The sequence below is a fragment of the Drosophila hydei genome, unplaced genomic scaffold (genome assembly GCF_003285905.1).
Source record: "Drosophila hydei strain 15085-1641.00,03,60 unplaced genomic scaffold, DhydRS2 tig00000001-arrow-pilon, whole genome shotgun sequence".
NCBI lineage: Eukaryota > Metazoa > Arthropoda > Insecta > Diptera > Drosophilidae > Drosophila > Drosophila hydei.
The window spans coordinates 9,313,010-9,338,979 of NW_022045643.1; the positions used below are offsets into that span (position 1 = coordinate 9,313,010).

A 25,970-nucleotide genomic window follows, 5' to 3' on the forward strand; every position below is an offset into this window, starting at 1 on the left:
ACAACAATTAGATGTTTCCTGCCCAGCCTGCAAGCCCAGGAGCGATGCAGCATGCAACGAACCGGGGCATGAGAGTGCGACAGCGAGTGCGACTGAAACTGGCGTCTCGTCGTACACTGCGCCATGGCAGTGGCAACGGCAACTTGTCAGCTCGAATGACGTTTTAATAAGTCACATAATTCATGTGCCGGCGATGCCAATGTTGGATATCAACATGAAGGCCTGCCCCTGCACTTGCACCTGCACTTGCGTCTTCTCCACTTTCTACCTCAGACTGTGTGCATGACAATATTGCCGCGTGCCCCTGCCCCGTACAGGAGATAACAAGCCGCAGTGGAGGTGATTCCAGCACCATCGCATTCAGTCAATGCTGCAGGGCAACGTTTTTGGGTTCGCTTTGACATATGCTCCCCTGCCCTCCGGCGCTCTCCTGTCTGCATCTCTGCGCCCCTGCTGCATGTCTTGTCAGCTGCTCATTTGTCAATGTAATTGATTTTATGCCTGAGCTTTTGACTAAGGTTGTGGCCGACGATGTCGTGCTATTGGTTGCCAAGCTAGCTAGCAAACTAACTGATGGCTGGTGGCTGTTCGCTGGGTGCTGGTGGCTTAGTTGGCTACCTGGCTGGACGCCTGGCCTTTTGCCTGATATATTATTCGATTACAGTTAGACGTAAATCAAGTGGAAGAGCATGATGTAGCCATCAGGTGCACGTATGAGTGTATGCCACAAAGTTATTGCTACTCAGTTCATATACATACTAGATACAGATACACTCTGCACGTGAGAGTATACAAATATGTGTGTGTGTGACTGGGTGTGCGTGTCTGTATGCCGGGCAATGGTCAGTTGACTAGGGAATGCGAATTATTGCCAAAGAAGGTCAAACGAGTAGCAAAGGATCAAAAGTAGAAGGTGAAAAACAAGGTTAAGCGATAATTGCGTGAGAGATGCGGATAAGAAGTTAGTGATGCTGCGTGTGTGTGCGTGTTTGCAATGAAAAATGTATGAAGAGGATACAACCGAAAAATTAATAAGAGAACAAATGCAAGAGATCAAGAAGTTGCCAACTCGATGACCTAACAATTATATGATATATTGAGAGATATATAAATCACATTTTAAGGCATGACTTTAGGATCAGCAAGACACGAAAGGAGTAGGTTACAACGAGATAAAAAATGATGATATAGAAAGTAATCTAAAATCTTATGCTTAGTACTAAAAAAGTATATTTATAAATATAATAAAATAAATTATTAAATATATACAAATATTCTGCAAAATTATTATAAATATAAAAATTTATTTTATAATTTGTATATAAAAAATATTTTAAAATAAATTTGTTTATATATTATATTATAAATTTTATAATATAATATATAAATATATTTCAGAATATTTATATATGAATATAAATCTCTTATTTATTTATTATAAATATATTATATTATATTTATTATAATAGAATATAATTATACATATATATAATAGAATATTTAAAAAAAATTATATATTTTAAAATATTATAAAATATATTTTTATATAATATAAATATTTTAAATTTATTTTATAATTTTTTATAATAAATATATTTATTTTAGTATATTTAAATATAAAATTTGATAAAAAAAAAAATAAATCTAAACGTTCAAAGCTAAAAGGAATAACGTTGTCGAAACTCTTCAAATTAAATAATAAAAAAAAATTTCAATAAATTGTCAAGGAATTTTTGCTCTTTAGCCAATCTTGATTTATGAAATTCGTTCGTTCATTTGTAATTGAATTTTAACACGCTTCCTATGGCTAGATAGATCTGAAAAAACCACCCAATTTAGTGCGCTCGCACCACAACTTAATTTTCAATCAATTCACGAGGAAAAGTTCTGTTAGCTGGAAACCGGTAGCCCGTGGCCGTGACTGTGGCTCTGGCTTTAGCTACAACAATGATTCCATGGAGTCGGCGCTGCTTCTGTAATGCAGAGGAGTCTGCTTTGTGGCAAGGCGCGTTGCATCTTATAGATAGTATTCTTTTTTCTCCTTTTTTTTTTGCTTTGTTCGCCTATTGCTGTCTTTGGCGCTCATAAATTTTTATAGCTTATAATTTGGGACGTCGCTGCACATGCGCGCCAGGCGGTCGACTTGTCTTCGTCTTCAAATTGTCCATTCTTGGCCTTAGCCTGAAGCTAGAGGAAGGCTCTCTTGGTTTGACTTTGGGTATTGGCATTGGTCAATGCCAGATTTATACATTTTGGTGTAATTAATAGCGATGTTTTGGCCATTCTGATTGGCTTAGATGGCTTTATAGTTGCAGCACGTACACGTACATCCAGCTATCCACCCGTTGCCCATTTGTCTGTCTCTGCCCCAAGTGCAATTAGCAATAGAAGAGCTGTTGTTTTTATTGCTTATACTATGCCCCATGCTTTGGGTGATAATCATAATGTTGTCCGCTAATTAAATTGCTCGAGAGGATATTAAATGATACTAAAAAACAAAAAGAGCCATAAACATGTGCAACGGTATCTGCTAAAAGAAGAATCCTACTAACAATGAGTATAAAACTTGGCAAAAAAGGAGGAAGTACCTAGAGCTACTAGGAGATATGATGAATTTGGCCTAGTGCTGACTTTTAAACGAAATTTTTAGTATTCGCTTTAAAGTTTCATTAGCATTCTTTTAGTATTTTCTATACACATCTTAAAATATTTTTGCTTTCCCTCGAAGCTAATTTTGTATTTATATCGCTTTCAAGGTAAAACTATGAGTCACAATGTATCAAGAGTAGCTTTCTAATTTGTAGAATGGAATGTGCTTTAATTATAAGTTTTACTCTTCCATTAGATATATTTATGAGAATCTAAAATGGATTTACTTAAAGGACCATTTCATATTTCTTTGATATGACAATAATTTATTATTTTCATTTTTATCACAGGCATCAATATCGTTATTATAATCGTCATTAGCATATCATCAATCATAAGCAATAGTATGATTATTTTCATTATTTAGATCATTATATATAATAATTAATTAAATAGTTATATAAATAAAATTTTAATCATTAAAAAATATTTAAATATATTACAATTTTTTACTTTAATAGCTTATAAAAAGAACCTGTCAATAAAGCAACCATATTATTGACATCATTATTAGCATGATCATCAATAAAATAATTTAGTTGATAAACAGCAAGGCAGTTAGACACCCCGGTTAGTGTACCTACCTCCATAACAAAAAATCAATCAATAACATAATAAAAAATCATAATCTGAATTATTGACATTGCTCTCATTAGTACAAAAATGAATTGTTATATATATAAATAAATAATTAAATATAAATCTTACAAATTTTATTAATAATTTTTAAAGTAAATGTAAAAATAAATATTAGTAATCTCTTAAATATTTACCATCAATAAAAGAGGTCTAATTAATACCACATGAGCGGCACAAGTGAGCAAGCTCTGTGAAAGTCTTCTCGGTGCTGTGGAAGAGCTGCTCATGAGCTCTCTCTTCTTGTAAGTATTTTATGCCCCTTAAGTGAAGGTTCTGACATTCCTAAGTGGAGTCAGTTGGTTGAATTATATGATATGTAAAATATATGTAGACAGATTTATATATTAATACACATGTATATATTTTGTATACTACTACTACATGTATTGCATAATATGAAAAGAAACTAGTATTTAAAAGGCCATGTCAATTTCTGTTTCTAATTTATCTGGCAATATGGGTAGCAACTGATTGGGAACTATTAGAGTAATTTTATTATATTTATATTTCTTGGGAGTATCATTTCATTTAATAGTGTTACATGGAACACTTAAAAATATAAATATAATATAATATAATATGATAAATATAATATAAAATAAACTATAGATTTATTTATAGTTTGTTCATATATATATATATTTTGTTATTTATATGTAAATACAAATACGCAAATATTTCCATCTAATACATATTTATATATGTTTATATATGTTTTTCAAATAGGCTTCTTCAGCTCATAAGCTACATAAGCTATCTGCAGAAAGCTGTTGACTCTTACCAATTCAGATAAATTGGCTATCCGCCTTTGTATCAGTTGATAAAGTTGCGTTCTTAGCCTAATTAGAGCATTTTGAAGACATAACGAAGCCTAAATATTAATCTTTATATTCAGAAATCCGCGCTGCCGTCCGTGTGGCTGTAAAAGCAAACTCAATTACTTAGAGAGAGTACACATCTATTCCGGAAAAACCTCTCGAGTGCCCTGAAGCCATTCCGCCAAGATTTGCAGCTACTCAAAATGCAAACATTGCGAGTGCTGCCAGCAACTGGCTAAGATGTTGGCTCAGTTGGCAGTTGGGCACGTTAAATGTTGCCTCTGTTGGATGTTGGCTGCTGCTTTGCCTTTTGATGATTACAAATTAATCACACTTTAAACATGGCAATTACGCTACTCGCACAACGACAGGCTCCAGCTGAGGCCCAGCCACTGGCTTAAACTGTAGAACTGTAGAACTGTGATACATTGTATGCAATTTCGTAGATACAGCAGCAGCAGCGGCGGCAGCTAATGCTCTTGGGGCCTTTACTTGGCTTTTATATGGAAAAATTGCTTCCTTTCGCTGTTTAACTTTCGTTTTAATAAATAATCAAGCAGACTGACTATCGTTTTGGACTTGGACCGGGTCTTGGTCTCGGTCTTGGTGTTGGTGTTGGTGTTGGTGTTGGTCTTGGTCTTCAGCCTTATTTCTTGTGCGTCTTTGTCTTCTGGCTGCGGTTCGTCAAGTTCCTCATATAATTTCCAGGCAATTTCTCATACCCATAATTGCATAATTTCAAAGTTGTTGGCAACTTAATTGCGCGCAACGCGACCAAGCGCTGCCAGCTGCCTGGCCACAACGTACGTATGTATGGCTTGGCCCAATCCGGCATTGGCCTGTCTTCGGTGTAAATAAAACCTTTTTAAACGGTTGTCATGCGGCAGCCACAACCAGCAGCAGCAGCAACAGTACCCACGACTACCGGGCACTCAAACTGGTATTGGCGGACTTTGCAAGTTGGCTAACTGCCTGCCATGATGGGTCGCCTCTTACGGATTCTCGACTTCAAAGCGCGCACATCATCAAACATATGTTGTACCTTGCTTCAGCCCCTGCCCCTGCCCCTTCCCCTGCCCTTTCCCCTGCCACTGCCTCTCTCATTGGCCATGTTACGCCAACGCCTGACAGATGACTACAAAATCTCCATTGGTCTCCTATGCCCTGCGGCCATTTGCCATCAAAGTTAATATGCTTTATATTAAATTTGTTGTCTGCTTTTGTTGTTGTAGCTGCTTGGCAGCAACGGCCAGACAATCTGCATCTGCCACAATTTCCACGCTGTTCAGCTGCTCATCAGTAGCCAGCCTCCTTCACCCACTGTGCCACAGTTGTTCCACTGTAAAATTTGTATGGCCTGCGTTTTTCTGCGTTTCTCATCAAATTACTCAATTAATTTCAGTTAAATTAAAAACACTGTCCAGACAACAAAAACCAAACTGTTCATATGTCGCTCCACTTTGCCAGGACTGCGAATAAAACGAGAAGCCAGACAAACGGGCAGCCAGACAGACGAAACAGTGCATGGAAGGTGGTTACCAGACTCGGCAAATAGTCGTTAATTTGGCATTTGCATTTAAATGTTGGACAATAGCAATTTGGTCTTAATTGAGATTAAGTGATTAACTGCGATACGCCGGCTGAGAGAGTGTTATGTGCGAACGCATTTAGCTTCGAAGCTAAGCAGAATGAAATGCTTAGAAAGTGGAAAAGAAATTGGATTCTGTAACTCGGAATGACGCACTAGCAGATGCGCTGTAATATGATATATATAAGAAATATATGTCTTTTAAGTCAAGTTTGCCAGATCAGAGATATTCTGCGGTCAGTTTACCTTAACTTATATTGTAATTCTACACTTTAAGCAGTTGCTGTGGGTTTAAATTCATGTTGAATGTTGGAGTGATATTCTATAGATAATAAAAATATAAATGAATTTTTTTATTATATAAATATAAATATAAATATAAATATATATATATATATATATATATATATATATATATATACATATACATATACATTTACATATACATCGTTATCTCTTACATATAATATTTATTTAAATATCTACGCTATTGCTAAATTGCATGTAAAACTTCTCTGCTGCTTTGCTATTACGACAGATTATTTTACAGCATAATAATGTTCGACCGCATGTTGCAGCGCTCGTTAAAAAGTACTCAAATGGGAAGTTCTATCCCCACCTCCGTCTGCTCCACAAATTGCCCCTTCCGATTGTTATATATTCCGTTTGAGGCAACATGCCTTGGCTGACCAAGTATGATTAAGTCAAGGATGAACAAAAATAGTAGATAGCGACAGATAATATTGTTAAGAATAATTTAGTAGCAAAATTTTCCAAATCGAAAGAACTGCACTTACTTCTTTGTATACTTTATATATTTAAAGATAACTGCTTGATTTAAATTTTAAAGAAATAAAACATATTTGTTAACAAATTAAATTAAATTAATACTAAATTAATAGACTTAACTGATGGAATATAGAAAATCATAACTAAATGCATATCATATACCAAAATTAGCTAAATAAATATACAATTATTATTTCATTTAAAAACTATGTATGTTTTAAAATAATATAACATAATTATAAAATCAACTACTCTTAAGAATTCTTATCATATAATTTTTTTTTAGTTTTCTTAAAACATTCTAAGGAATTTTTTATTTTGTAATTATATAATATATTTTATAATATTTTAATGGTTATTTAATAATAACACTGTTAATATATAGCATATAAGGCCTTATATATATAAATAAATATTTGTCTGTATTTATATCTATAGATAAAAACTCTGTTAAAGCTCCTACTCTTTAATATTTATAAAAAAAATTAGTTAATTAAAAATCTCCCAAGGCAAATGCATAAAAACATCCACATCCACATAGAAAGCAATGAGAGAAAAAGAAAATGGTCACAAACAGAAACTTTCTACCTAAGCAAGAATTCCGTCTTGAGCAAATTAGAAAAGATATGAGGCTGGAGGACATTTTTGCAGTGCAAATCAGCTTGGCATTGAGCATGTTATGCCTGTTGGATATCTTATGGGAACATATGCCATGCAGCCTGATTAATGACCACGTTGCTTGCAAATGAGCAGAGCAAATCAAAACAAGCGCAGTGCAGTGGAAGCTGGAGCAGCGTAGCATTTCCCCGAGGGGGTTTCGTTTTTCTGGCCAAAAGCAGAAACCCGTTTGCTTCGACCAAAGCCGGGTGCAAGCCAAATGCATTTGGCACGCAATTATGGCCCAAAGTGTTAATTGCATTTCCGCTGCTGCCAGAATCGTAGCTATCAAACTGCGGCCCGGCCCACAGCTCACGCATTTGGTATTAAGCGCAAGCAGTTGCACTCCAGTTCCAGGCCAGACCAGAAGCCGAAGTGAGCCAGAAGTAAAAGCAGCCAGCCAAGGCTAACACATTCGCAGATAAGGAACGTGCAGAGTTAACGGCGCTTTTTGGTGCTGCTGCAACTCTTCAGGTACTGCTCCTGCTGCTGCTGCCGCTGCCGCTGCCTCCCCGGGAGACGTTGTAAAGATGGCGCATGCGTGGCAGACACGCAGCGAAACTAAGTCAAATATTTGTAGAACAGAGCAACAGACAGGCAGCTCCCCAGGCTAACTGCAAATGTGAAATTTATGGGTCCCAAAAGGCGCGTGGACGTCTCTGCTAAGCCATGGAAAATAAAGTTAAGCAAAGATATATTCGAATTCAGCATACACTATTAAAAAAGAGTCAAAGAAATCAAGCGAGATCCGCGCTAGTCGAGAGTGTCCGACCGGGAGATACCCTAAACGCAGATCTGTTGTTTGGATGCATAAACGGAGAGTTATTTAGAGTACACTTCTAACTATTGTAATTTTTATGGTATTTTTGTTCAGAATAGTTTTTGCAAATACTTGCCGCCACACTTCATCTATAAATTATGTGTTGTTTGAAAATTAGCGATTAGAGCAACTTATAAACAATTTGGTGATCCTGCATCTCATTGCTCATTCTTAATTTGAAGCTATGTAAAGTTCAAAGATTAAATAGTTCAGTCAAGTACAGTTCAATTGGACGCCAATAATAATTGCCTAATTCATCAAATGCCCAATAAATATAACCCGAAAAATTATTAGTTTTTAATTCGTTTCTTATTTATTTACTGCAATTTTTAGCACTTCAATTGAATCTATTAATAAAGTCTCTTATTCATTAATTCAATTCAAGCAACTACATATTAAGTTTGGTAGCTCTAGCATTTGTGGCTTTTAAGCAATTGTTCCAAAATGAATTCGTTTCCATAATTTTCAAATTTTATGAGATAGCAACGCATAACAAATAATAAAAATAAATATATTAAAAATTTGAAGTCTTAAAGTCTTGAAGCTAACAACATCACTGGGACTAATAGCTCCGGTCATCGTCCTGCTCAAGTTTATACATAGTTTATGGGTTTGCCTAAGCCTTCTTTAAGCACTAACCAATAAGCAGCTGCAGCGATTTTATACTAAATAACAAAATATAAATTTTTATTATTAATTATTTATTTTGATTTCGATTATTTTGTAACAAATTATTAACTTTTCTTAAAGATAAGTCGTGTACATATTTTGATATAGTTGACATTCACAATATGTTTAATAATTATTTATGTAGCTGGTCAACCCTCTCACGGCCTATACAAATATTTGATATTATATAAAGAAAGTTAATTTGACAAATAGCCTGTGAAGTAGCAAGCCTGAAGCTGAAGCCGGAAAATATTATGATTGATAATACAAATAAATTAATTTGTATGTTATTTTCCAGCTTGTGTAATCATCATAAGTTTTTTTCAGACCAATTTCATATTTAATATATTTAATATATTATAGTATATGCGCATCCTTCTCCATGGTACATATGCCCTCTCATAGCTGTGCTTCCTCTCACAGCCTTTACAACATTTGATGCTGGCGCATGCAAACGAAAAGTGAACGAATTTCTTTTTGGCTAGCCGCATATTCATAAAGTGCTTTTTAATGGCATCTAGAGGTCTCTGCCCCACTCTCGGCTCTGCACTCAGCCAGTAACCAGGTCTAAGTCTAAATTCTAGCTGCATCGCAATGAGAATGAATGCTGACAGGCGGCCAACCAGGAGGCGTCTGTCATTTATCTGAAGTCTCTGCATGTTGTTGCATGCGGCTACATTTGATAAGCGGACAGAGCAAAGTCAAGTACGGCAAAGCAAAGCAAAAGAAAGCTTAAAGCGTGTAGCAGCTGGCTGGTCTATATCTCATTCCCAATTGGCATTGGCTTTGGCTTCGGCATTGGCATTGGCATTGGCATTGGCTTTGCGTTCTGGGCTTTGGCCAAATCCGTTATTAAGCCATTTTGACAAATTGGATGATTGCTGGCAAATGCCAGCGTCTCGATTGGGATTGAGTAACGTGTGGAAAGTGTGACAATTGCCATTTGCCGATTTGCCATATCGAACCGAAGAGTAACGAGCAGCATTTAAGTCAACGATTGCTGCCTAAGACCCCAAAATCATATTGATTTAATGTTACATGTAAATATGCTCGCAAAAGTATCTTTAAGATGGCGAAACGAAATCAAAGGCCACGACTTGACAAACGATTTTGATAAGCTGAAGACAAACAGAATGCTTTGAATGAAATATTTATGACAATGGGCAAAATTATTGCTTGTTAAAAGCTATCGACTGCGAGATACTCTGCATGAAATTTGATGTCAGATATTTTATTTCTTTTTACTGTTTAAAATGATATGAGAAAATGTTGTTGAGGAAAATTTTTGTGACAATGAAAATTTATTTTTTTTTTTTTTTGTTAGAAGAGAAGAATTATTTTGACGCTGAATTATTTATTTTTTTATTCATTATTTTATTTGTTTACTTTTGCTGAAAAGAAGACTAGAAAAAACAGAATTTTTTTATTTTTTATCTATTCTTTATTTGCGTACAAAATATATCAATGGCAATTAGATGAATGTAGACTAGGTTGAATATATTAAGCAAATATTATTTATAGTTTTAGCTTATTAAAAACATATATTTTGTTAATATCTTAAATCACTTCCTGTAAGCTCTCTTCCTGCCTTTTTCTCAACTCCCTGCCTTAAGCATTATCACGATCATAGCACTTGATGGTATTATTGCACTCGTCATCATGCACTTGACGGAATACTAGAAAAAATAAAAGGCAAATACTTATTATATATAGTTTCTGTTTATAAGAACTCCGCGCCAACTTACCATTCTTTGTATTAAAGCAATTCCATTGGCTCAGCTCGCATTGTCCTGGAAACTCGACCACGCAGTTGCCATTGGTGGCGCAGACGGGCAGCGATTGTTGTGGACACTGGAAGTTGCATTTGCCCAGCTTTTTCAATTCGAGTTGATGGTCGAGCAGCTTGGGCACTTCCTCAACGGCGGATAGCAGGCGCAGTGCATGGTGGGCTGGCTTGCTGGTTGTTGTGGTGCTGCTGGTGGTGGTGCTGCTGTCTTGTTTGTGCTTTTGCGTCAAGAGCTTTTCGCGCTCTTTGATCGCCTGATTGATGGCTTGGGGTATTTGCGTCTGCGCCTGTTGCATCACATGGCTGACGTGTTGCTGTACCTTGTTGACCTTGTCGCCAATGTCCAGTGGCGCACGGCCGGGCACTGAGACCACAATTTGCGGCACTGGCGGCATCACCACTTTGTTGTGGCCAGCAGCATGTTGCCATGTGGCTGTGGCCTGATGATTTATCACCTGCGGCACCTTCGCCGGCTCAACATGCGGCGGCAGCAAATCCAAATGGGGCACTGCGACACCATGCCCCTGTGCATTGCCCTTGTTTGCCCCAACCTGTGGCACGTGGCCAGTGAGCGTTGCAGCCTGACCATGCGGCTTCTGCTCCAGCACTTGATTGATGTGATTGGTTATCAGGGTTTGCACGTGCGCAGGCAGCTCAATGGGATGTGGCAGCTGCTGCTCCGGCTTATCAAGCTGCGCGGCATGAGCCAGCGCAAGCAGAGCTGCTGTTGGAGACGACTGTTATAACTCTATCTCTGCGGGCTCTTAATGAGTACTCACCAAATATCAACAGAACGCGCATTTTGTCTCTTATAATCCACAAATCAGACTTGCTAAATATACAATCCACTTACGTTCCACCTTGACTCGACAACGCTCGGTGTCGTTCTGCTTGACTTTCGTTTGCAGCAGCCACTTTTTATACGATCCTCAAAAAATCAAATATCGAATATCAGTTATATTCGCAGCGACAAAGATTTGTCATAAGAATTAAATTTTTTTTTTTTGTTAATGCACTTTTTATGATAATGCAATGTTAAATCTGTACTTGGAACTGGTTTCGTGTCGCCTGAACGATCAGCTGGCTGAGTACAAATTATCAATAATATATTTGCTTGCGCAGCAATCGCTTCCTCATATAATGTTATTAATGATACTTTAACTTGTTGCAATCATATTAAATATTAACTGTCAATTGGGGCGTGGCAATTGGTTATAGAAGAAAGTAAGTACGATATATATAGCCAACTCGCACCAGCTCAATTTTCACCACACTTTATAAGAGCTGAACACACATTAACAAAATTATTAATTTGAATTTTCGAATAAAAACATATTTGCGCTGACAGCCTAAAGATAGGCAGCACTGCAATTTAATGAACTGTTTAACAGAAAAACGACAATTGGAATCTCTGAATATATAAATTCAATTTAATTTTGAATGACTATACAACAAATAAACTGAGCGCTATTATTTGGCGTCAACAAAAGAAACAAATGCAAATTTCCCACGGGGACTTTCCAACGCTGCAATATGTTTTTATTTTGAAACAAAAGGTTTTATTTTTGGCAGGCAGCAAAATAATAACAAAACTGACGGGCCCAAAGATAATCATGATTTTTCAGTTTTGCATATTTTTGTCAGGTGTTAAAATAAAGGATTATGAGCGAGCGTCAGCGGCTGTACGAAAATTTACATTGACAGCATTTTGGTTATAAAAACATTTGAGGCGAGGCCCAGAAACAACAGTTGAACAGTTGCTGCACAAACAGCAAGGTGAAAACAAATCCTTTGACAATAACAACCAAGTCCATATAGTCTAAAGCTATGAACTCTACGCTGTTCTGCCTGTGTAAGTTTGACACGCACTGCATAGGCTACTCAAACTGTAAATTTATCTTTCGTTCGTTTCATATAGTTTGCTTGGCATTTGCCGCTGCGAGCGCCAGTGTGCTGCCCGTTAAACGTAGCCATCTGCCGGCAGTCAATCAGCACGGAGAAACGGTTTGGCTTGACGAACTGAACCAAGGGGTGCCTGATAAATGTGACTTCGCCTGCACCGATCAAGATGTCGAGGTCTGTGCCCACAATGGCCAATGCTTGCAGCTGTTCACCAGTCGCTGCACCATGGCTGCCTACAACTGTCGCAATCCCCAGAAGCGCTTCAATGTTGTCGAGAACTATCGCTGCACGCGGGGCTATCAGCCGCTCTGCAGCATGGCGGAGCGTAAGGAACTGCAGCTGACGCAATGAACTGTAGTAGCTGGGCTTTAGGAAGGAAGGAAGGAAGTTGGTTGAAGATTTGTACTTTATATTATATTAAAAATATTATATTAAAAATCAAAATATTATAATAAATTGATTTAAATTTAAATAAACTGCAGTCTATATTTGTATATAATATATATATTTTATATAAATATATGTATTTAAAATACTTGCTCTTACATAGACGTTAGACTATCTTTCGTGTGATATTTTTTTGTCTTATAAAAGTTTAAATTTGAATAAACCAAATAAATATATTTTTAAATTCAATCAAATGGGCTTTGCTTGATAGAAAATAGTATGTCATTAAGTATTTCAGTCTGATTTTGGACTTAATGCATTTAAGACGTAATCTAGATTATAAACTTACACAATCATCACAATCACAACCATCATCTTAAGACACATGAACCAATGAATTCGACAGAACATAAATCGAAGAGTTTCATCTAGATACGACATTTTCCCTTAAATAAGATTTTCTTACTAAACTAAGAGTCTTAATAAAATTAGCTATAGCTTTTAAGGCAGCTATTTCAAGATACATTTAACTAAGAATTGTTAGAAGCCAAAGAGATGTTTACAGGACGTAACAAAATATTAATCTATTGTTCCTACAACTATACTTTTGTATGCCATACTTCATATTACTATAATATTGAGCTACAATTTGTCTAAGATGAAAATAATGATGAATGAATAATAGAAAAAAGAATCTTTGCAAAATTTTGTTTTAATAGGCTTAAGCTTTTCATAGACAAACAGATTATCAACAAAGATCGGAAGAAATAACTAATTTACCTCAAAAATGTAAACTAATCAAAGGCTTCTAATGTAGGATGCCAACTGCTAAGTGCAAGTCTTTCTCTTCTAGCTTAAGTCTCAGATATATAATATAAGAATTCATAACATTTGCTACTTCTCATAATCTTTATTGTTATTACCACAAAATACATAAATTTTTAATATAAAATGTAATTATTCAGCGCGTTCACTCCAATCTACATCTTGAGATCCTCCTCTTTGCAGCGACGAGAGCAAATGTTCTTCATGCAAATATCCTCATCCACGGCGCGGAATGCCAAATCACGATGTTTGCAGTTGAAGGTGTCCATAACGCACTGATTGGGGAACTCGTGAATGCAGACGCCGTTGTAGGCGCAGATGGGCATCAGCTCGAACTTGGTGCACAGCATGTCGCAGCTCTCGATGGGCGTTGGCGGCATGGGTAGCGGTGTGACTGGAGCCGAGCTGGCCAATAGCAACTGCTGACAGCTCTTGGCGCCTTTGATCAAAATGGGTCCAGGTGAACTTGTGGTGCTGGGTGGTGCAACGACAACTGGTTGAACCTCAGAGGTGGCAGTTTGTACAGGGATGCCTGGATTGGGTATGCCTGCATTAGGGATACCGGCGTTTGGAATGCCTGAATTGGGGATACCAGCATTGGGAATGCCAGGATTGGGCATGCCAGGCATAGGAATACCCGGATTAGGCTTGCCATGGTTTGGCTTTCCCGGATTCTCACCGTCCCGAATAGCCCTCATGTTTCGTACCTTGACTAGCGGCACCACAACCTCCTCTGGTCTGACCTTGCCCGGCTTCACCTCCACCACATGCGCTATCTCCACCAATTCCTTATCTTGGCTCATGACGGGCTTTCCATTTGACAGCAACGGCACCTGGACAGTAACCCGGCCGATCTCTGTATTTGGCTTCACCTGCGCTGTGACAAGCACGGAACACAGCAGCACTGCGAAGACATTTAAGAGTTAAGTGAGATGAGATGCTTTACTTATATTTAGAAGAGAATTCACACCTGTGGCCAATACCAAAAGGAGTTTTCCCATCTTCAGACTTTGACTTGTTGGTCTTCTGTGTCCTGAACTGGGTCTTAGCATGGGCTTTTATACACCTTCAGAGGCCCTCCGAGGCAACGTGACGAACCGGTTTTAAATTGCAATCGGACAGCTGGGATGACTTAGCATATTGTTTAAGAACCTGTTCGGACAAAGCTTTCCTCAATAAATCCAAAAATTATGCCAATTTGCATTTTTTGGCACTTCATTAAGCACCCATTCAAAATGAAGCGATTGGTAGAATCTTTTCTTTTGCATTCCTTATAAAATTGTTCTTTATTATTTTTAGTAATATTTCGTACACTTCCTTGGTGTAAATTACATTTAAAACTCTATGCATAGATCATAGATGTACTACATACATATTTATAATTATGTATATATATTTAGTTAAGCATAATGGACTTTTTGTTAGTGTTATCTACAAGCTTAGAACTCCGCACTATCCTTCTATATTATACAATTTATTTTTTAAAAATCATTTAAGGCATCAAATATTATGATTAGCAAATCGTTGAATTTAGCTTCGATATACATACATAGATAGTTGTTATACAAACATTAAAGAGTTGACCACTTTGAGTTATGTTTTAAATTTTTCGTTGAGTTTAAGTTTAATCTATTAGGGCTCGTCCACAGTTATGAATCAAACTGCATTGCGTTACCCGAAACTTTGCACATTACGTCCATCTGTTAAGTTTACAAATACATATGTATAGGTAGTACGTAGTTTGATAATATATATTTTTAGTTTTACAATTAAAATGTATTTTGTTTTTGCTTTCTTAAATAATTGCTCTGCTCTCTCTCATCGTTCTTAGCTCAAGTCTAACTAAAAACTCCGACTACATATCCTGGGGATTGTCCATACCATAAACGCAAATTTTTGATAGGTTTATTCATTGATTTGAATTAGTATATATGGGCAGCGAAAGGCGCTTGGAAATTGGAAATAAAAGATATGAGATAAGAGAGAATTTTATAGTCACTAATAAAAACAATCAGAAATTTGGCAAAGTTCAGTGAAAGTTGACGAAACAAAATATAATAGAGGGTAGCGTAGAACCTCATATATAATATATTATAAAGGTTGATAGTAACATGTATCCCAAGCGCTGCCCATTACTAAAACTATATTTAACAAATTTTAAATAATATATTATAGTTTGTATATAAAACATTTAAACGGTACTCAGCACACGAATCCGTTGTCTGGGCCTACAAACTCATATACACATCATATACATTGTAGTTATCATTTCTCGTATATATTCATAAATATTCTTGGTTAAAAGGTGTATAATCTTACGATCTAGTAATTTATATAGTTAATATCTTCGGGGCTCAACAACACTACAAAAACTATAAACAATTTGCTGGGTTAAACGTGTTTCCTTTTTGCTTCACAATTACAATTTTCTTTGCTATTTTACAAACATGAATTTCCTTTTATACACAATAACGATTAATTTAAAGATAGACACAAGAAATATATATATATGATTAACAAAATGTGCATTAACTAATTTCACATAGATCTGTAGTTCTGTTCACTTGTGTTGTTCGGTTTAAAAACTACCATAAATTGTTATAAAATAAATTATGACTTAACTGTATACATAAATATATGGGGATTGCTTAAAACGTATGTTAAATTAGTTAATAAGTGTTTTTTCTTTCTTTTTGAGTAAAGGTTAGGTGGTCCAGAGCAGCATACGGCTTACATCCTGCTTCATTTCATACAGTTGCGGCTCTATTTGCGCTCTATTGGTTTGACTTCGAGCAGCTGGGGATAGTTCTCCACGATGTTGAGTAGGATCGTATCGATGTAGTGCTTAAGTCGCACATTTTCATCTTCCTTTTCCTGGAAGGCCTGTTGCAGCTGTAATTTGATTAAAAGTCGATTAGTTGAATGCTTTCTCTGAAAGTCATACACATTAAACAAACAACACATAGATAGGCATCGAGGATACCTTGATTTCTTATATACAACATGAAATTAATGATTTTTTTTTGATGAATTTCGTTAAGTACCCAATGAAACCAATAAAAAATTTCAAATTTTCATTAATAAATGTGCCGAAAAATAATAATTGTAAATTAAAGAATGTGAACCACAACCAAGTGACAGTCAGTGGCTGTCAAACTGCAGCACATGCACAGAGCCTCCAAAACCATGTAATGTTTGAATTTTGATTTGTTTTTGTTTTTGGTTTAACGATTTTGTTTTCGTGGATAAGCATTACCTGACTTAAGGATGCTAATGTGGCTGAATCCACAGAATCCTGTAATACAATAAATACATTTATATATATAAATATGTGAGATGTATAAGAAGACAACGGCGAAATGCGGGACTCTCAGACTGTGCGATTTTAACAAGCAGTTGTGACTGTGCGTGGGCGGCGTGTTTGACTAATGTAATTGTGGGCGTGGACGCGGCATAAATAAAGCATAAGAGCATAGGCACGGAAAGGAAACAGTAAGCGTAGCTATGTGTGGGAGCCTACAAACCTGAGCTTGGGACATCTCCTCCAGCTCCTGAGCCAAATTGTTGAGCGTGCCATTCAACAGATGTCGACCCTGCTCTACGCTATTTGTCAGCATGGTAGCCTGATTCGTCAGCATGGTGGCCTGCAGCTCCTCGTTCTGCTCCTCGAGTGCTATGATAAAACAAGGCTGGTGTTAGCAAGGATATTCTAAATGACAGACAAGGCCTATTCACTTACAGCGATTCTTTTGACGCATCTCCTCGAGCTCTTGATGCAGCTCCTCCAGTCTTATGCTCTCGGGGGATGTTGTGGGCATGGCACGTGCCCCGTTCTCCTCGCGGACGCGCTGCAGCTCGCGACTCAGCTCGAGCATTAGCTCCTCGGTGGACTTCTTTTCCTGCTCGTGACGGCGCACCGTTTGCAATTGCTCATCGTATTCCTGTTGCAACGCAGCAATTTGATCGCGTGCCAGCTCCAGCTGCTCCTCGGTGCGATGCAAATCGTTGGCCTGTTTATCGCACAAGACACGCAAACGTTGTGCCTCATCGCGCAGTGCATTCGCCTCGATCTCGGTGGCTTTGATCTTTATCTGGCAGTTCTCATTCTGCAGCGAGGCTTCGCGTTCCACACGGGCCAAAATTTCGCGATGACGCTTTTGCTCCTCGGCCAGACGTTCCTCGGCGCGTAGCTCCGACTACAAAGAATAGGAATATTAGTATTATTTTCAGTGGCTGTCAAACTGTATCGCTACCTACCTCTCTGTACTGCTCCTCGAGCATGTGATAGCGCGCCTGGAGCACCGCATATTCAGTCTTTGTGCGCGTCGTCCGATCCTCGGCTATATTTTGCGTATCTGACAGATCGTCCACCTTGCGCTGCAGCAGCTCCAGCTGAAAGATAAATAAAACAAAACATTGTTACTTTTACTGTCGGCTCTTTGTGTATGTTCGAGAGTTGAAGTCGATAATTGAATTGCATTACGCGCTACTAACACAATTGCTTTTCATGTGCTGCACGTCGTGGAGCAGCTCATTCACCAACTGCCTATCAGCCATGTGATATTTCAAATACATTTGCACATATATGATATGTACATTATCTGGGTCTCAATATATATGTGTTTGCCTCTTGCACTCTGCTCATCAAAAATTCAACAAAAATTTCTGTTGGCTTTGCGCGTTCAGCGTCGTCTTTGCTCATTTGCTTGCCTTAGCCGACTGCAAACGTAGCCGGAGGCTGTGTTATTTGTTTTATTTTGTGTTCGACAGCGGCGAGCGCAGCACGCTGTCGACTGGCAACACTTAATTACACTGTGCAACACAATCAGGCAAGTGCAATAATTAATTCTACATTAACTCCATTCTAAACTAATTCAGCTTAGTTACATTTGCAACAGATTTGTCCAACCTCCCACCCAGTTGAGACTAACTAAAAGATCAAAATTGATCTCTCCATTTCTGCTCCTTTGCTGTTTAGTGTAGTTAGGCATGCCTAGCCCATACAAATTTCATAAATATTAAGCATACGCCCAAGTGTTTTGTTTCCTATTTTTGTGCCTCGAAGCAAATGTTGGCGTTGCGTTCATTAACTACTTTTGGCTAGGCATGTAAAACTGAATTGTTGACTGACGCGATTTGAAGTTTGCAACTGCAGTTCAGTGTAATTATCAGTGCATATATGTATATACATTACATGCAAGCACTCGTGTATATATATCAGAATATACACATAAAAGAAATCACTCGTTATATGTGTGTTCAGCTGTTACTTGGTGACGATAAGTAATGTTGAAGCATTTGTGTGGCAAGTGTAATACAGATACTCTCAATAAATGATGACTCTTACAGTTAGTCAGTGTTGTAAAATGCCGAGAAAATGAATATAGTATACAAGAACTGATTAGAGGCAGTAAATCTGGCTTGTCTAAGTCAGCTAAGTGATTGCATCGTTTATATTACTTATTTGTATTATACACAAATAGATGCCGTTAGCCAATAGCCAACTGCAGTGTTGGTAAATGCATGGGTAGTTATTCCAGTCAGGTTTGTTTATAGGAAACAGTAAGTGATGCATTCCGACATGTATATAAGCAAGCTGACTATTCTGACTAATTTGATCGATTCTATTGCTAATTTTTAGTGCCATAATAGTAAACAGCTGCTAACGCTTTCAGCTGTAGTGTTGGTAAATGCAGTATATATTATGTCAGTCAAGCTTATAAGAAAACTGGCATTAATTGACTATATGCATATAATTGACAATATAATTTGTCATACAATGCATGTTCAGAAACTATAATTGCATGCGTTATCAATCATAGTGTTGGTAAACGCATAAGAGGTTTATCAGTGATGTAAGTCTATAAGAAACTGAGGTCCGTCTTCTTAATAAGAAGAACAGTTTCTACGTATTTCACAAATTTAATTTAATCTAAGAACAATTAAGTTAAAATAAATAACAGCAACATAAACAGTGTTGATAAGTGCTCAAAGCAATTTTGATTTTCAGTTCAAAAGATGAGATTAAAAATGAAAATTCGATCGCACGGTCTATGCCCTTCCCCACATACATCTTTGTTATTTACTTAGTATTTTCTGCTTACAAAAAGTCAAGTGAAAAGTTCAATTGAATAAAATTCGTCGCATTTGTGGGTGGTTGGGTCTATGCAGTGGCTGTCCAACTGTGCCTAAAGCCTTCAATTAAGCTTAATTAACTGCAATTTGCGACGTTTCGGGGGCAAAATGCTATGTAAATAACAGCAAAAAAGAACATGAGTAACCGATAAACACAAAAGTAGTTGACGTCAAAGCAAACAAGGAGCTATTTAGCGGATATATAATAGATAAATACATATATAAATATATTTGATATTAAATAGAATGAGAACCGTTGGACAAACAACGCGACGCGCGGCACAGCAACAACTGAAAAGAACTAGGAATGAAGCCCCCAAAAAAAATGACATGTAAACTATCTATAAGACAGAGAGAGCGCCAGAGAGTGTGAGTGCAAGAAAGAGAGAGAGCCAGCGGAAAGACCTGCTGAGTCAAAGTCTTCAGTGCCATATGGAGGGAGCTCTATTAGGGCCTCTGCTACTCGAATATGTGTACAATGAACCATGCCAAAAAACAACGCAACAACAACAAAATTATAGTATGTAAAGGGGCAGAAAAACTAGAATCTAATTCAAATTCTACAGAAATAAAAAAAAGAAAACAGAAACCGCTGGCTAGAATAAACAAAAAGTACAAGCCATAAAAAAACATATGAAACATAAAAAGAATAAAAAAGAAACAACATATTAAAAATTCAAGCAGACGCATTAAGTAACAAGTGCCGTTGCAAAACTGGAAAGTAGTGTGAGTGAGTGAGAGAGAGAGAGGAAGAGATAGACAGGTAGGTGGAAGTGCAGGGAGCCATTTCTGTCTTGTCACTTTTGTTGAAGCTAGTCCAGGGTCAATGCGGTCTGCGTGTCGGAAAACAGGAAACACCCTGTGTGAGTACAAATTTTGTACAATTTCGAAACAGTCGCAACTTTGAACTGGAAAGTCTTGAAAACATGGTGTGACAGGTGACATAATGACGGCGGGAAATGGGCACTCAATAATGAAAAGCAAGAAAAACAAGCAGCCAGCTGGCAGCTGGCAAAGGGTTAGGAAAATGCATTAGGCAAATGCCTGATGACAATTTGCCCAAATGAGTGAAAGGGGTTGCAATCAGAAAAGTTGATTATTGATTGACAAATTGTAGATTTGAAATAATGATCATTAAATATATATAAAACATAAATGTATAAGGTATCTATAATTTAACAGACTAGATCTATCGTTTCTATCGAAGCTTTTTGAGTGATATTTCCTTTGGCAATTACTTTATGCCTTTAATTAATTGCTCTGATATCAACTTCTAATAACTTTCCACAATTAGCAGCTCATAAGCGCTCTGGATTAATTGAACATCTTGGCACCACCACCCATAAAAGTCAGCATTAGCTTTGACCTCAAAAGATTCGAAACAAACACTTGCAACACTTTCCGCTGTGGCAATACAATAATCCCCATTGGTTACATTTATCAAATGAGACTCCGCTCCCATTAGCATATATGAGGCGAGCGCGATAGACTGTATATATGTATATAGTAAACATACGAGCACAAGTGGCATCCGTTCGCCGTCTTATCGGACTGCAAGTGACCTCCAGGGCCTGAGAAAACTTAGCTGGCAGAGAATACGAGAGTTTTTGGCTCTTGATTAATAACACGCTCGCACTCACAGCTGTAGGCCCACAATTAGCCAGCAGCCAAATGGATTGGGAATGAGTCTTCTAATCATGCATAAAACTTGAAAATTGCATCATGCAATTAGTTGCGTGTCGAATTCTGTTGTCTGTGTGTGCCCCATGGTGCCAGTGCAGAAGAGTATGGGAAAGAAGTGCATGTTCTAGTTACAACTGCAACTACGATATCTCCCAACACTTCGCAATGTTCCAATCGCATTAGCTTTGACTCAAAATTAATCTCTTTTCGAAACTTAAGACCCCAAAAGGCGCTTCTGTGCTCATTTCTCACTTCGTCTACTTCTTAGTTACTTTCGATGACACATTTTCACACACACTAATCACTCGCTCGCTTAAATTTCATTTCATTCATTTCGTGCGTTCATTCATCAAAGTGTTTTTAGGGAATTTCTAGTTTGTTGCTTATATATTTAACTTATTTGTCGGCAGGCAGCTGATCTCTTTTGACGCATTTCTCGAATACTACGAAAAATAATTTATGTATTTTTGTTTATTTTCAGCAGATGTTTGCAATTTACAAAAAGATGTTCTACTATAAGCAAAAGTTGTATTTAAATTTCAGTTTCTTAAGGTAAATATGTCAAGGAAACACGTAAACAGTTTTAGAAAATATTTCTAGCTCTAAGGCTTGGCATTGATGAATTTCATAGAATTGAAAAGTTAACCAACACTGTTATCTAGTAAGACAAAGCTGATTGTAACTTAAGCATTAGAAATCTTTATTTCTCTTTATAAACCTTAAGGAACATACAGGTAGAAAATGTAAATAGTTCGGAAAATATATCCAGAAAAATCAAGGCGTTGAAAAATTAGGGAATTTCCTACATGTTAGGAGCTTAGTATAATGAGTTTAACAACACTGTTCTCTATTAAGTCAGAATTTCGGATTTGCTTATAATATTTTATATGTTTTCTGGTAATTAAAAATATCTTAAGTTTTTCGAAAAATACTTCTTAATTTTCTTTTTAAAAGCTTTTTCGAATTTAGGATTTTATGAAATTTATCCAACACTTTATATGCAGTTATTTCATCGATCAGCTTTATCATTAAATTATGCCAACTTCAATGCCAATTTTAATGACTTCAACACTTAAAGCTAAATATGTCAAGGAATTTGGTTGCCAAGTAAAATATGATTTCAGATAATTGTTATAGAATGGAGCCTATCAAATGTGAGCTTCCTTTTACTCTTGCCTAATTAAAACTCTTACTTAATAATTGTTCTCTTTCCTGATCAACACTCACATCATTTGTTTCCAGCATTTTCAATGCTCAATTCACATCAACAATTTGAAGTCGGCTTCAGCAAGAACTTTTCATATACTTTCATAGCAAACTTTGATATATTACTTTGTAGTTCACCCGTAACTATCCAGATATTGACTAAACCGCCTGACTAGACAGCGGCGCTCATTTATAGTAAATGGAAATTATTGACGTACTATACTAGAGACACACACGCAACCCGGTGCGACCATACGACTATGAATTAGTCAAAATGGAGGGGACACTTTAATGAAATTGCATTTGCAATATCATAGATTATTCAAGAAGTGGTTTTAGGGGGGGCGGGTTGGATGGGGTTTGCTTACTTGCTCGTTGAAATTATCGCATATCTCGGCACTGAGGGAGCCGTTCATTTTGCTGTTTGCACCGTTTGGTGGTCCGCCGTTGCCGTTCTCTTCGAAATCACAGAGCAATTTGTTCTTGAAGTTCTTTAAGTTTTCCAATTTGAAACCGTTTGTGTTCGTATTATTGGTTTTATTATTGAATTTGCTGGTCAACGTCTCCAAATTGTATATTTTATTATTATTATTGTTGCTGTTGTTGTTATTGTTGTTCGACTCTAGGCTATTGTTGTTCGTTTCGAGCTTGTTCTCGATGAAGACCAGTGAATTGGGCTCCGAATCGGATGGCACAATGTTCTCGAAATCAGCTGGATTCAGGCTCAAAAATGTCTCCTGGTCAATCAATATGGGCTGCTTGCCAAACCCTGTGTATTCTTCACCTACGCCCACGCCCAGACTGTAGGCGTTGCACAGGGGATTCTGCGTGGAGCTGGTGTTGAAATTTAAATTCAAATCCTCCAAGCTCTCTGCCGAAGATAGTTTTTGACTAGCGTTTCTCTCACCGCCAAATTTTATACTATTGTTGTTGTTGTTCAGTTTTTGATTTATTGTTGTTGCCGTTGAATTCGCTGTAGGTCCGACAAATTCGAATTGACCCGCCCACATATCATAGGCTAAGTCAATGCTATCGGGCTGGCTGGCAGGTTGACTACTCATGATTTTTGTTGTTGTTGTAATTGTGATTTTTGTAAATCGATTTTCGTTACAGTTTTGCTTTTAGCTTTTTTGATAACTGAGGCGTGGCACTGGGCGTTGTAAATTCACACTTTTGTTTTGATTTTCTTTTTGTCGATGTTTGATTTTGTGGGTTTTGATGTGGAAGACACTTTACGTTTTCTTTTTTGTCTGTTTTTTTTTTTTTTTTTAATTTTTAAGGCACATTTTTGGGCTTTTTGATATGTTGAATATTTTGAACAGTTTTTTTACATATTTATAATTTATTGGGCACTTTCCTATGCATTGTTGTGCACTATATAAATACGTAAAATTGCAACAATAAATATTTATTTATAAAAAAATATATATAAATATATATAAATATATATAAATATATATAAATATGATAAAAATATGAACAGCTGTAACAATAAATATATCAATTAATACATATATTTATTTTTACATATTTTGTTAGAACTTCAATTTCAACTTTTTTTAATTTATTTGATCTTTATTCATTCCTTTAATTCAAATTTTCTTTTATTATTAAAATCCTTTTTTTTTTAAATATTTTTTTTAAATATGTTTATTTAATATTTATTTCTTGTTTTTAAATATTTAAATATTTTGTTTATTTTGAAATATTTCTGTTTTATTAATTTTTTAATAGTTATTATTTATTATATAGAAAAGTTTTTATTATAAAAATTGCTTTGAATTATTATTTAATATTTATTTTTAAGCATGTAATATTTATCACACAAAACTATTATTTTATTTATTAATTAATATTTATAAATTATAATAATATTACTTTGTCACTCTATTCATTTGTTTAAAGGTTGAATAAAAGCTTGTTTCCAAGCATTTTTACGCGGAATTTTATATAATTTGTAGTTGTGCACATAACAACTCCCAAAAAGAATAAAAAACTATTTTTTTAAGTTAACTCTCTCAGCAATTAGAGTTTGCGTTAAATTCAAGAAATCCACGCATTATAAAACATTATATTGCGAATGGCACGCATATCTCCCTAATGAGTTTCTTCAACCCAAGCAAGAACAATCAGCAGCAAGTGTAAGATATTTTTAATCTCTGCCGGAGGAGCTGTAATTCAAGAATTGAAGACGATGCGAAAGATGAAAATCAAGCTCGAGGCCAAGCAAATTGAAAGGTAAAACTGTTCCGGATTCCATGCCCTGACTTGAGAGGCCCACACAGCAGCAGCAGCGTCAGCCGTTGCATTGCACAATATGAAAGAAAATATAGTCAAACAAAGGAAAAATGGTAAATGGCATTCAAGAATTTTACTGCTTCCATGTTTTCCCCAATGCTGCAGGAAATGCAAGCGCGCGCGCAGACCAAACAAAAGTCATAAGATCCAAGTTCTGGAAACCCCCACTACAGCTCGCCCCTGCTCTTTGCTGGTCACGCCTCTTTCTACACGACTGAGTTGGGTTCTGTTCGCTTTTTCTTCTGTGTTTAATTTCCGACTTGAATTGATGAACTTCGTGCAGATAAAGCAACGCCAAAGACTTTGCAGAGAGTCTTCTTCTATCGCCTGTTTAGTGGAGCATGCAATGCTGCAATTCTTCTTGCCACAGCATTGCATAACATTGCCTCTTAGGCGAATCTGTTTCAGTTTTCTGTTGCTTTTCCAACATTCGCCGTGTTGATGATTCAATTCTAGATCTGAGTAAAATGTGTCATGCACATGAGTCTTAAATTTTTCTTAAATTGTTTATAATAAATTGTCTGCATGATTCACACACGCAGAAAATGTCTTAAAAGAAAAGAGCGCGCCGCAGCCTTTCAGCTAGAGCCACAGTACAACTGTGCATGTTAAATGGTTTTAAGTGGCGGCCATAATAAATTCTAATTTACAATCTGAGCAAAAAAATAAAACAAAATTGAGAGCATTTCGGACCGAGTGTGTGTATGTAGTATATGAAATTTTTGAGAATTTCTGCAAGCTTTATAGAGCAACATTCAATTTATAGAATGCATTCCCAAAATTTCTTAGAGCGAAAACAATAAAATTAGATTTTTTATTAAATTCATCCAATTTCTGATACTTAGAATCTCAAAAGCCCAAAATTTGCATTTTTGTTATAATTATTTATAAATTATTATCAAATTTCTCTAGTTAACAGAATGTCAATTGCTTGGCCAAAAGACACACGAAACTCGAGCACAAATTATACTGATTTATGTACTAGTTGCAACTGCTTTACAACAACAACTTTCACCATGTCTTGCCCAGTTTTGAACAACAACAACAACAGCAATTTAGAGACTGTCGCATCAAGTTTTTCACAGGTTTTACTTTTTTTTTTTTTTTCAAAATCTTAAT

General features: G+C 36.5%; 4 protein-coding genes across 13 annotated transcripts in view; 1 reads left to right on the plus strand and 3 right to left on the minus strand.

Moving 5' to 3' along the window:
• Nucleotides 1-10,211: 10,211 nt before the first annotated feature.
• LOC111603337 lies at nucleotides 10,212-11,216 on the minus strand. Its single transcript, XM_023320873.2, has 3 exons — nucleotides 11,195-11,216; nucleotides 10,375-11,139; nucleotides 10,212-10,305 (listed from the first exon to the last, which is right to left on the minus strand). Exons 1-3 carry the CDS (start codon nucleotides 11,214-11,216, stop codon nucleotides 10,238-10,240), a joined length of 855 nt encoding a protein of 284 aa, XP_023176641.2. The 3' UTR covers nucleotides 10,212-10,237.
• A 1,026-nt stretch (nucleotides 11,217-12,242) lies between these two features.
• On the plus strand, nucleotides 12,243-12,668 carry LOC111603336. The gene is made up of 2 exons (XM_023320872.2): nucleotides 12,243-12,267; nucleotides 12,334-12,668. Exons 1-2 carry the CDS (start codon nucleotides 12,243-12,245, stop codon nucleotides 12,666-12,668), a joined length of 360 nt encoding a protein of 119 aa, XP_023176640.1.
• A 1,016-nt stretch (nucleotides 12,669-13,684) lies between these two features.
• On the minus strand, nucleotides 13,685-14,530 carry LOC111603335. Its single transcript, XM_023320871.2, has 2 exons — nucleotides 14,500-14,530; nucleotides 13,685-14,433 (listed from the first exon to the last, which is right to left on the minus strand). Exons 1-2 carry the CDS (start codon nucleotides 14,528-14,530, stop codon nucleotides 13,685-13,687), a joined length of 780 nt encoding a protein of 259 aa, XP_023176639.2.
• Nucleotides 14,531-14,930: 400 nt separating this feature from the next.
• The window catches only part of LOC111603324 (rab11 family-interacting protein 3), a 51,172-nt gene continuing 40,132 nt past the window's right edge, over nucleotides 14,931-25,970 (minus strand). Inside the window, exons 1-6 of one of the 10 annotated variants that reach the window (XM_030225068.1) lie at nucleotides 22,922-23,811; nucleotides 17,787-17,921; nucleotides 17,269-17,725; nucleotides 17,054-17,202; nucleotides 16,786-16,824; nucleotides 14,931-16,421 (exon numbers count right to left, since the gene is read on the minus strand). In XM_030225068.1, coding sequence (XP_030080928.1) covers nucleotides 16,293-16,421; nucleotides 16,786-16,824; nucleotides 17,054-17,202; nucleotides 17,269-17,725; nucleotides 17,787-17,921; nucleotides 22,922-23,614 — 1,602 coding nt within the window. In that variant the 5' untranslated portion in view covers nucleotides 23,615-23,811 and the 3' untranslated portion in view covers nucleotides 14,931-16,292. Of the gene's footprint in view, nucleotides 16,422-16,785; nucleotides 16,825-17,053; nucleotides 17,203-17,268; nucleotides 17,726-17,786; nucleotides 17,922-18,023; nucleotides 18,120-22,574; nucleotides 22,608-22,921; nucleotides 23,812-25,970 lie in introns of those variants that run through there. The other 9 variants (XM_023320857.2, XM_023320848.2, XM_030225069.1 and 6 more) reach the window with 9 other exon arrangements.

Coding starts and splice junctions, on each gene's coding strand:
- LOC111603337 (XM_023320873.2), bottom strand. CDS start 11,216: ATGCGCGTTCTGTTGATATTTG. Junction 11,140..11,194: donor GCGCGTTCTGTTGATATTTG/GTGAGTACTCAT, acceptor CGTCTCCAACAG/CAGCTCTGCTTGCGCTGGCT. Junction 10,306..10,374: donor TTGCTTTAATACAAAGAATG/GTAAGTTGGCGC, acceptor TATTTTTTCTAG/TATTCCGTCAAGTGCATGAT.
- LOC111603336 (XM_023320872.2), top strand. CDS start 12,243: ATGAACTCTACGCTGTTCTGCCTGT. Junction 12,268..12,333: donor CTCTACGCTGTTCTGCCTGT/GTAAGTTTGACA, acceptor CGTTTCATATAG/TTTGCTTGGCATTTGCCGCT.
- LOC111603335 (XM_023320871.2), bottom strand. CDS start 14,530: ATGGGAAAACTCCTTTTGGTATTGGCCACAG. Junction 14,434..14,499: donor CCTTTTGGTATTGGCCACAG/GTGTGAATTCTC, acceptor ATGTCTTCGCAG/TGCTGCTGTGTTCCGTGCTT.